This window comes from Anguilla anguilla, chromosome 4 (assembly GCF_013347855.1).
Source record: "Anguilla anguilla isolate fAngAng1 chromosome 4, fAngAng1.pri, whole genome shotgun sequence".
In the NCBI taxonomy this organism is placed as follows: domain Eukaryota; kingdom Metazoa; phylum Chordata; class Actinopteri; order Anguilliformes; family Anguillidae; genus Anguilla; species Anguilla anguilla.
The window spans coordinates 27,189,244-27,200,974 of NC_049204.1; the positions used below are offsets into that span (position 1 = coordinate 27,189,244).

Genomic DNA, 11,731 nt, shown 5'->3' on the forward strand with positions numbered 1-11,731 from the left:
GTTTAAAACGGCAATTGAGCGGCGAGGCGTAGGGCAGCCGACTCCTGAGCCCCCCTACGGGTGGGGGGTTTGATCCCAGGCCATGCCACCTTCTCAGCTCTGATCCCTGCTCTGTCTGTTACCCGTTCGGCTTTCCACCTGTCTGAATAAAGCTGAACACGCAAAGGAAAAAAAAGGTGGCAAAACCCCTGTGCCCCCCCTCCCCCCCCGATGGGCCGCTGCTGTATATTTTAAGCCGAGGGGGCATCGGTGTCCAGCGGGGTTGGGTTTCCACCGTTTGGACGCAGCTGTCGTGAGAGGGGCATGGAAGCAGGGAGCTTGTGTTTCTGCGCTGATCTGATCGCTGACGGTGCTGGGGAGGTGGGCGGCTGTGTGTGTTTGGGGGGGGTGTGCATTAGCGTTCCCGGGTCCTGGTCGTCCACTCGACGCAGCAGCGGCGCTCTTTCCAGCGCTGCGTGGGAGCCGGCCGCTCCGCGTCTGCCACTTACGCTGGATGACTGACGCTGAAGAGCAGCAGAAGATCATCACTAATTGATGTGATGGCGAGCGTGGGAGGCTGAAACGCAGAGGGGGCTGAGAGCGCGCGCTCGGAGACAAAGGGCGCGGCCGAGCCGGCTGGAGAGCCCTGGAGCCGCTCCGTTATGGGCGGCTCTGACGGGAAACCTGCCTGCGGTACACCTGTGTGTGTGTGTGTGCGTGCGCATGTGTGTGTGTGTGTGTGTGTGTGTGTGTACATGTGTGTGTGTACATGTGTGTGTGTACATGTGTGTGTGTGTGTGTGTGTGCGTGCGCATGTGTGTGTGTGTGTGTGTGTGTGTACATGTGTGTGTGCGTGTGCGTGTGCGTGTGTGTGTGTGTGTGTGTGTGTACGTGTGTGTGTGTGTGTGTGTGTGTGTGTGTGTACATGTGTGTGTGCGCGTGTGTGTGCGCGTGTGTGTGTGTGTGTGTGCGTGTGTGCGTGTGTGCGTGTACGTGTGTGTGTGTGTGTGTGTGTGTGTGTGCGCGCGCATGTGTGTGTGTGTGTGTGTGTGCGTGTGTGTGTGGCCCCCGGGGGAGCGGTCCACCCTGTTCATTATGTCTGAGCAGTTTTCCCCAGGCGGCGGTGGGGAGAGAGGCCTCGCTGGCTGCAGGCGGAGAGCTCCAGCCTGTGTGTTTGTTGTGCTGAGCGACATGCTGTAAGTCAGCGGGTAGGGACTCGTTTGTGTGGTTTGAGGTTGCGGAGTGCAGCCTAGGCTTTTCAGTGCCTCTGGAGCCTTAGCCGCCTCACTGCTAACCAGCATCCACAGTGCTGGGAATCAGAGAAATATCTGTGAAAATACTTGAATGAAGATGGTATTAGTGGAGCACTCGACATTGTGTACTCTGAAGTATCCCTGAATGTCAGAGGTTGTAAACGGCCTGTTTGTTCCTGTGATTTCATAAGCCTCTCCATTAGTTGCTGTTATCCTCTCTTTTTAATTATCTCTTTCAGAAGTAACATGACAGGAGAATTGTAGGCTTTTGGAAGTTCTCCACAGAATTGTTTCTTTCCTCTCCGCATACTCTTCTGTAAAACTGAACAACACATCCTGTGGCAACGTCTGTAATTAAAGGACATCCATGTATTGAAATATACATATTCTTCAACCTGTCACCGGTCTAGCAGCTTTGAATTATAAGATTATTGTGTAAGCTTTCTAAGAGCCTTTTTGTCTTTGACAAAAGAAAGTGTAATTAATTTAATCTTCAGAAAGCATTAGAGAGTGTGGAAGAACTGTCTGTGGTGCAGTGTGTTGGGCAGAGAAACGGGGGCAGAGAATCTTCATTAAAGAGGCAGAACGTACACAAGGCTAATACTTTTCTCTTTGTTTCTGCCTGAACAGATTATCAGTGACCGAATACATTACTGCTTGTATACTGACTACTGCTTAATTGTTTTTTCTGTGGAGCGTACTTATGGGGTATGAAGTATCGAAGCTAGTATCAGCCGTAGTATCAGCTATGAAATTGGGAAGTATTGAAAGTCTTGGCTATAATAATGTTGAAAGATTTTGATATTTCTGCATTAATGTCTTGCCCAAGTCAGCAGCAGAGACCAATGACATAATGGCTAAATGTGATTGCTTCAAAAGGGCTTTCATTTCTTAGTATAAATCATTTCTTGAACCTCCCACCCCCCCAAGTATTTATGACATACCCACTTTAATCCTGTTTTGATTTAGGATGCAAGTTCTCAACACAGGAAATGTTTCAGGACAAAAAGCCCAGCCTTTAGAGGGACTGCTAATAAAAGAGAATGAGTTTGTAAAATTGTATCTGAGTTTAGTCCTCAAATATATGGTGTGTTGTTAAAAATGTGCACTGAAAGCAGAACTGAAGGAGCGTCATTATGAGCTGAAAGGAGGAGTTTTCTGTCAGGTAATGTGGAGCTATTAGCCTGGCCTGCTGTTGGTTGTGTGATTATTTGTGTAATGGAGAACACCTATTAACCTCTGTATCATTTCACACTTGAAGCGTAGGGCAAGCATCTACCATGTCCCTTCATTTATTAAATGAGGAAAAAGCATTATGGTTGTTTGGGTTTCTTTGAGCATTTTTTTTTTTTAAGTGAAAGGGACAGCATGGTTTTGTCGGCGTTAGCATTAGCGTTAGCACGTTGACTGCGGCGTTGGTGAGGTAATGTCCCTCTCTTGCAGCCTTCGTGACGCTGCTGAATGGAGACCAGGCCCAGGACGCCATCCGCTCCTTCCACCAGACCTCCATCCGCGGCCGGGAGATCACGGTGCAGCTGCAGCCCACCGACTCGCTGCTGTGCGTCACCAACCTGGCCCACACCTTCACCGGGGCCCAGTTCGAGGAGCTGGTGCGCGCCTACGGCAACATCGAGCGCTGCTTCCTGGTGTACAGCGAGCTGACGGGCCACTCCAAGGGCTACGGCTTCGTGGAGTACATGAAGAAGGACTCGGCCTCCCGGGCCCGCACGGAACTGCTGGGCAAGCCGCAGGGCGACCGCGCCCTCATGGTGCAGTGGACCGACGTCAACCAGCTGACCGCCGAACACCTCCACTCCAAGTGCCTTTGTGTCGACAAGCTTCCCCTGGACTTCTGCGACACCGACCAACTTGCACACATTTTCTCCAGCAGGTACAAGCCTGTCTTCTGCCAGGTGAGTCCCAGAGCCCCGCAGCCAGTCGGGGGGGGGTGGGGGGGTGGGGGGGGGTGCTCAGTTTTGAGCGGTTTTCCCACCACATGAGAAAACGTGCTTCCCCTTCAGTTCCCGGGCCCCCAGTAGGGGGGGGCGCCAGGGTCAAGCGGCGTTCGCGGCGCGGGGCGGGTATCGGCCGATCCCTCCGCTGGCGGTAAATGCGAGGCGCACGGGTCGGTCGCGGCGCCGCCAGCCCGGAGCCGGCGCTCCCAGCCTCTCGTCTTTCCTCCGCGCATTATTTCCAGCGCGTTTGCCGGCAGAGAGGACAGGGATCGATAAAACCTCCCATGATGCTTTGCGGGAGAGGGAAGCGGGCTCGGTTGGAACAGATTGCCGACTCTGACCCCCAGGCTGTGAATTCCTGTGGGGAAAGTTTGTGCAGTCGGCGCGGCGGTGTTTCGTGTCTGAGACTGCTCTCTTCAGCACCGAGCGCCCAGTTCAAGTACCTGTCAAAACGTCCGAGTCCCCTTTTCCTGTTCCCATGGCTACGGAACGCCAGCGTTGAGTCATTCCTATCAGTGAGCAATTCTCCATAATCGGGGACCCCTGAAAGTCTTACGAGCGTGTAAGTGGCAAGGAGACGGAGAAAGGGTTCGCAAGGTTAGTCCTCGATTACCCTCTCAGAAATGCAACAGGGAATGCCCCTTGTTTTGTGCAAAGAGGCTGCCGACGCAGTGGGTTTCAGAAACGTTTAACACGCTGAATGAGTCACCTGCGAGTGTTTGAAGCACGTCCTTTGTGGGGGGGGGGGAAAGTCTGGAGTTTGAGAAGTTGAGTAACCAATGGCAACCGAGCAGAATCATTGCCACTGAATTGTGGAGTGTGAAGGCCACTAAATCAACATGTTTTTCCCCTCTCATGGTTCCGGTGCGCTCGCTCGCTGCGTTCAGTCTGGATTCTCCACAGCGGGCGTCTGCGTTGCATAAGCCAGGGTTTTTTTTGTGTCACACAGCCCCCCCCCCCGCCGTCAGCATGTCTTGTGTTTCCGCGCTCTGGCGAGCCTGACCTCTCCCCCTAGTGCCTCTGAGACTGCACTCCATCAGACAAGCCCCAGGGCCTTGGGCGCTTTAAGGCTCTACGCATCATACGCACTGACGCACGCTTCGCTCCGTGTCAAACTGTACCACCTCAGTGACTCTCCTGCATTTTCTTTGTTTTGAAGTTTTCTTAGCTTTGGCAGAATTTCTGCTCTTACGGTGTAAAGGGGAGGTGCTGCCTCTAGAAAGTTAAAGCTACCATTAGAATGTTTGACTGTCGTGCTGAGTATCATAATCTCCTAATTTCGTTTGAACTCCTGGTTGTGGTCCACTTCCCTTTTGCTGAGAGGCAGAATTGTTGGCAGACAGATAAGCTGCTGTGATTGGCAGCTGGTATACTTATATTGTTAGATAAGCAAAGTCAGCCTCCACTTGACTGAATTTGTATGTTTGATGTAGCATTTTGTCAAGGTCGTAACAACCTTTAACAGACTTTGGATAAATAATGAATCATGATTAGTTGAAAGGTGTTCTAATGGTTTTAATATGCACACGTTAAGCATGGTTTATGGGCAAATGCATGTAAGGTCACCTAAAAACAAGCGAGCTCAAAGTTTTAAATGGTTACTCAAAACACAGTTACAAATTCCATGCTTAACAGACTTTGACTTATGTTTTGTTTACGTTAGCCTTGTTATAGCTAATCTTGAGGGTAAATGTTTTTTTTTGGTTGTTTTTTGTTTTATTTGCCCATTTTACATTATGTCCATGGATACCTGGGCCGGGGGCGGTTTCCAGGTCAACCGCGCTAACTGTTGTTTGAACTGGAAGTTATTGTATGTCATGACATGGAATGGAACACTCGTAGGTTTTTGCTTCATATTCAAAAGCAAGCGCTTCCTGTGAGCTAACGTGGGGCACAGGGATATCTGCGTATTTTGTGACTCTGCCTGACTGTCAATTAACAAGACCAGGTCAAATCTAGCATATGGCTGGACCGTGTATGGGTGTGCGAAAACTCGGCCGACCAATGTTGTAACTTCATCACTCAGTCACAGACATTCGCGTTTATAGGGCTGGCCCCGCTGTTGCAGTACAGCCAAAAATGTCCAGGTAAGCTGTTGTATAATTGTCATACGGCCTCATAAATCGTATCGTAAGTGCTTCCTCAACTTTGCGAGTACACCCATAATAAGTAGTGTCGTTCACATGCTGTATGTGTAGGGCAGATTGAATCGGCTGTTCTGTGTGCGCACGCTGCTGAAACTCTGAAGCTGGAGACCGGTGAGAGGGACTCGACACTCGCGCAGCCTGGGACGCTAAATTGAACAATAGACACTTAACTACGCTGGCACACGAATTGCGTTTCATTTAGCGAAATTTCAGCTTGACAGCACTAACCAATAAAGCGAAAACAGCAGACAGGTGTACACGCAAAATTGTCTAGACTAGCAGCATAACAATTACGACCTCCTTCAGTGTCCATATGTTTTTCGCTCGCGCACAAATACACATCTCGAAAATGTCGTCGCGGTTTTCGCGTGCAGTATTACCATCTGGGATATGCCAGCAGCCCGACGGCCGCTTGACCTCGTATTCTAGTTCAATGTACGTATGTAAATAGGCTACATCAAATGTAAACGGCCTTTTCGGAAAATTTTAATGGCTCTGAGCGGTCATGGCTTTGGACAGATAAACAAGTCTGGTCAGTGAAAACACTGCGTTACTGTGACAACAGCTGTCATAGTGACAGAACGGTTTAATGTCAGCTGGCTGATGGAAAGCAGGAGTCATTCCATTACTGTTTTCAATTTGTTCTAAAGCAGAGGCTCTAACTTAGTTCCTTGACTGCTCTTCTTTTAACACTACGGATTAATGATCAAGTAAATGATGCATTCAGAATTGAATGGATCTGTTGCTAATTGATTGGACTTAAATTGGAAAGCATGGCAATTATGAAAAAACAATTTGAAACAGGACTATCATTGTAATTAATGGTGAGGTGTTTGGCTCTCTATGGATCAGCACTCAACACATTTAATAAAAAAGTGCACTTGGTTGCCATTGCCTTACTGATGCGGATAGTTATCTAGCTACACTACGTTTTCCATTACTATGTTGCCATTTCCATGTTTGGGTGAAAGGAGTGCAGTGAAACATGCATTTTTCCCCCTCTGTTGTCCTTTAAATAGTGAAATTAGGCTTGTAGGGTACTGCATAGCATCAATTTAATGTTCAGCGGGCTGTGCGTCAGTGCAGGACCTCTCTGTGCAGCGTGAGACCCACAAGTCCCTGCTCATCAGAAAATTCTAGAATTAAAATTAAAGGCAATTTTGGAACCTTTTAAATTTTATATTCTGGTTTTAGTCTAAGAAATGCACAGAACTGTGATAAGTATTATTGATGAAAGTGGTCGATCTTACTTTGAGCTTGAGCTGTTTGCTTATGGCAATATCTTTCTTGGACCGTGTATAGCATTACACCCCCGCTCCACAAAAAAGACTGTTTACGAAGAGAACTGAGCAGCCTGTCATTATTGACACCTAACGTAAAATTTCAGTAACGTTTCTGCGCTGAATTGCGACTTGGATTGTCTAATGCATGAATAATTTCCAATTTACCTGACAACAGTGTTCTAAAGGCCGGAACTACAGATAAACACGTGCTGGTGTCATACTCTAAATCGGCGGTGTCAAACTGCAGTCTCAGGGGGCCGCAGTGTCTGCGGGTTTTTTTGGTTTCCTTTCAATCTGCTGCCAATTAAGGCGCTGGGAACAAGGTGTGTGAATTATTTAGCCAGTCAGTGACTTAAATGAATCACTGGTGGCGAGAACATCCAGAAAACCCGCAGGCACTGCTGCCCTCTGGGACTGCAGTTTGACACCTGGGCTCTTAATGGACACCATTAGTAATAGACCGGACAGCACCTGCGGCTGTTTTCAGATTCTGTTTCTCTTCGATAGAAGTTAATTAATTAAAACAAAAAATGATTTTCTTTCCACATTTAAAATTTAAAAAATATTCCAAGAGACCATATATAAAGATGTTCATTGGTGCTGTAAACTGCATCAAGGCATTAAAGCTAGACCCTATGGAAACAGAGCCTCAAGTCCACTTTTAATGGTAATTAACCAGTTTGTGTTTCAATTATGCAAATCCTTAATTGTTTCTATATTGAATCATTATTTACATACCTAAGTACATGTCTAAGCTTATAGCAGTTCGGTGATGTGTTTATTTATTGTGATATTTTTTTACATTGTAGTATTTTTATCTGCGGGTGGTATGCTTTTTAGGGTGTTGGAAGGAATTCATGTTTTTTTTTTGCACCGCTAAAATATTTTAAGAACGTTACATGCGCGAGATGCAGAACAGAAGTGGTTGTGAGTAGCAGGGTGTCGTCCGGGCCTCCTGACACTGCCCTTCTGGCAGGATGGCCGCTCCGCCCCCCTGCCCTCACCACCAACCCACCCCCCCCCCCCCCAACCCCCCCTGCCAGGTTTCGGCACGCTGCCCTAAATCTGCTGCGCTGGACGGCCTGTTCTGATGACGCGGTCGTCTGCCACAGTCGTGTCCCAAAGGGGCGTGTGTCTCAAACAGAGGGGCCCTTCCCGCTCTCTGAGGTCAAAGGGCGTCCTGTGGCTTGGCATCTCTCTGCGTCTGAGGTGATGGGAACTGTCACTGCCTGTCACTTACAAAGACTCCTCAGAGCACTGGGGAGTTGGGGGGGGATCGGGACAAACGGGAAGATAACAGGCAGAACAACTGAGTAGAAAATAATCTAATGGCAGCTTCCACTGTGATCGCTCAGGAGTGTCTAATGATGCTGCTTGCTGCTGCAGAGGGCCATAAGCAGGACTTAATGAATTGGGTTCCATCATTCTACCACTGTGCTGCATGACGGGCTCATGTGCAGGGGGCCGGTGTCTTTCCCTGCGATGCGTCCGCCCGACGGTGCCTGACCGTCCGTCTGCGCGGGCGAGCCTCCGCCGAGCGTGAGCGCCGTAAACACCGGCGACATCGTTCCTGAGTCAGCGTGTGCTGGAGGCAGTGGGGCTGGCCTGGAGCCGGTTCGCTTTCTGTTCTCTCTCTCCTCCAGAGAACTCCGCGCTTGTCTGCGCTTCCCCATTGGCCGAAAGGGGCTGAAATCTCTCTGGCTGGAAGAAGACAGGATGAGAATGTTTATCAGTCAGTCGCTGTAGAGAGCTTTCTGGTGCGGGCTTACCGTAGGAGGACAGCTGGGCGGTTCATGGTGAGATGCGGTAGCGGTATTGATCGCTTTGGAGTTAACATGTCGGTGCGAGGCAGCTTCAGGCCCCGTCTCTGATGAGCGCGGTGCTGTTAGTCATGCTCTCCACTGCTTTTAAGGGCTCTTCATACTCCCACACAGAACCGCGCCGAGCTGCCTGCCTGCCTGCCTGCCTGTCTATCTGCCTGTCTGTCTGTCTGTCTGTCTTCTGCATGCAGATCCATCCATCACACACGGAGGTCTGCCAGCCTGAGGGAGGCGGTCCAATTGTGCACTTCCTAAGTGCCTGAAGAACAAATACACAAAAACATGCACATGCACACACACATACACACACGCGCACACGCATACAAACACACACACAAACGCATGCACATAAAAACACGCCCGTACACATGCAAACACATGCACACACACATACGCATGCACCTTCAAGCATGCACATACACATGCATATACAAACACACATGCAAACACACACACACACATGCAAAGACACATACAAATACACACATGCACATGCAAACACATGAGTGCACACACACATGCAAACATACACAAACACAGGCGTCCACACATACACACACACGCACACACATGCAAAGACACACGCACACACAAATGCACATACTCATGTGAGCACACGCATGCAAACGCACACATGCGAACCCACATGCACATAAACATTGTTTCCCACAGAAAATTTTTATTAGTGGGCGGTGGTGTCGATGCAAAGGGGGGGGAGGGGGGGAATTGGTGAGAGATGCACGTGGGGAGTAGTGGTGCTTGCACTAGTGAGAACGTACATTTTTTTTCAAATTCACTGTGCTAATTGAGTAAGGAGCACCCAGATTAGCTACTTAAATTATCCAGATTAAGTAGCCTCGTCCCAAGTCAATGGTGACTCCAGCTCTTCGGTGATCATACTGCTCAGGCAAATGACTGGTGAATTTAGGAAACGACGGTAAATCTGGATCTTTGCGCAGCTGCTCGTACGCTCTGCGTACCAGGTGCCGAGGCACACACGGCCGCCTCCAAGTACTGGATGTTCGGCTTTTACTAAGCCTTGCTTTTATTAGCAGTACTGCTGCTACAGCAACCATCTCACTATTGCTGTTGCTTTCGTCCATTTTCGCTACATTGACCAATAGATATTTGCCAGACGAGCATTTCAACCGTAAATGAACTAACTATAAACAAGGAAGAGGATAGTATCGTTGCTGCGGTATCCGCAAGCGATGCCTCATCTCGTTGCTTTGATGTGAACGGAATGGGTCAGTTTTAGAATGATGCAAACCACAGGTGTTCCAAGGTCGCCAGATGCAGCTTGTTGCATGGAAACCTTTTGGTCTGAATTAGCCTTTAAATTGACTGGAATGTAAAACAGTCTTCAGAGGAAAATGCTATGGTAAAGTGAACCTTTGTTGTACACATGCGTTTTTGTTTTGGACCGCATTTGCATTGCAGTAAATTAGAAACTGTTGACGTGGGGGCCTGCGATTAGTGGAGTTTCTTACAGAAATAACTAAATACAAAACATCTTTTTGAGCAGGGGTAACAATGAATGGGAAACACTGCATATACATGCAAACACACACACATACATGCAAACACAGCTGCACACACAGGCCTATACACACGCCCACACATGCAAATGTGAATGCAAACGCACACGCACATTCGCATGCAACGCACACAGGCACGCACACACACATGCAAGCACACAGGCGCTACCGCAAGCATATACACAGAAAAGCACGCAGATGCACACACACACACACACACACACACACACTCACACTCACACTCACACCCACACACGCACACATACACATGCAAGCACACAGGCGCTACCGCAGGCATATACACAGAAAAGCACGCAGATGCACACGCACACACACACACACACACTCACACACACACACACATGCAAACACACAGATGCACACGCACGCATGCGAACGCTCTGCCTGAAGAACATTGCACTGTGTGGGTGAAATGGAGACGGAGGAGGAGAAGCGTGTCCTTTGGTGCCATAATGCCTGTCCTGGGCCGACGCCCGCTCAGCGGGGGATGAGCGACCGTCCAGCCTGCCCGGGCGTCCCCGCGCACACACACTACACCTTAACGGTTGGATGACAGCGGTGCTCCGCTCGTTATGCCTTGCGTGAGCAGCCTCCGTTGGCCTGTGGTTCTGAACTTGTTTGGGATAACCTGTCCCGCTCACCTCCGCGCGCGTGCGTGTGTGGGAGTGCGTGCTACTGCGTAAGAAACTTAAGGACTACTGTGTACACCCCGTTAGGCTGCGACCCGCCTTCTTCTCAGGGTCCGGCTGCACGAGTTCCCGCTATACCTCTCAGCACGCAGTTTAATACCTTTTCCATGATATATATATATATATATATATATATATATATATGAAAAGGTATTAAACATCGTAGAGGCATTTGTGGACTGAAGTTGCATTGTGTTTGGTGCGGAAATGAAATGCCTGCCTTCGGCCCTGAGCGGCTGCCTTCAGCGGCGCGACCTGTCTGAGGCAAAGCAGAAGCAATCTGGTTTTATAAGAGCCTTTCTGGGAAGAGATGGTTAGCTGGGCGCACGACCTCCTCGCCATAAAAACAGCATTATCTGACCTTCCCTCCCCAGGCTCTGCGCTAGCCCTGCTTCTGTGGATGGTGTGTCGATATTCTGATTGCATTAGCATGCAGAGACGGTCTGTGCGTTCCCACCCGCTTCAGCAGCCTCCGGAGAGTGTTTCCTCTGAAGGGTGGGGTGGGGTGGGATGGGGGGGTGGGGGGGTTTACATGCGATTTTCTCCTGCTGGTGGCCAGCGGACCCCCACCGCTCGGCCCAAGGCTGGGGCTGCTGTGGGTGGGAGAGAGAGAGAGAGAGAGCGAGGCTGCCAGCGTGCGAACACTGCCAGTGATTTCATCTGTGACTAAAAGAGAGAAAAAGCGCTTCGTGACTGAGACAAAGAAAGGGACTGATCCGAGAAACATGCGTCTTATTTGCATTCGATTCTGTGGATGAAATGCTGAAGACCACTTTTACGCAGGCAACCTCACTTTTACGCACGTTTAGAAGCACAAGAAGGAAGGGGTCAGGTTATAAAGACATATATATAGCCTATATCATAGGTATATCAAAAAATTGGCCTGATTCTGCTACGTTCGAGGTATCTGTAGTGACACGCAGTTGGCATTCGGTCCTGCTAGCCCATTTCCATTCCAGCCTTCAAGGCTGTTCCAGAGGCAGAAGGAAGGACTGCATCAGATCAGACAGCTGCCAGTCAGCCGGCCTGCTGACAGAGCCAAGTAG

The 11,731-nt window shown here is 49.4% G+C and overlaps 1 protein-coding gene across 2 annotated transcripts in view; it reads left to right on the forward strand.

The window, feature by feature from the left end:
- The window catches only part of raver2 (ribonucleoprotein, PTB-binding 2), a 46,631-nt gene that overhangs the window by 9,778 nt on the left and 25,122 nt on the right, over nt 1-11,731 (forward strand). For both annotated transcript variants that reach the window (XM_035414507.1, XM_035414506.1), the window contains exon 3: nt 2,676-3,145. In XM_035414507.1, the coding sequence (XP_035270398.1) occupies nt 2,676-3,145 (470 nt within the window). The remainder of the gene's footprint in view (nt 1-2,675; nt 3,146-11,731) is intronic.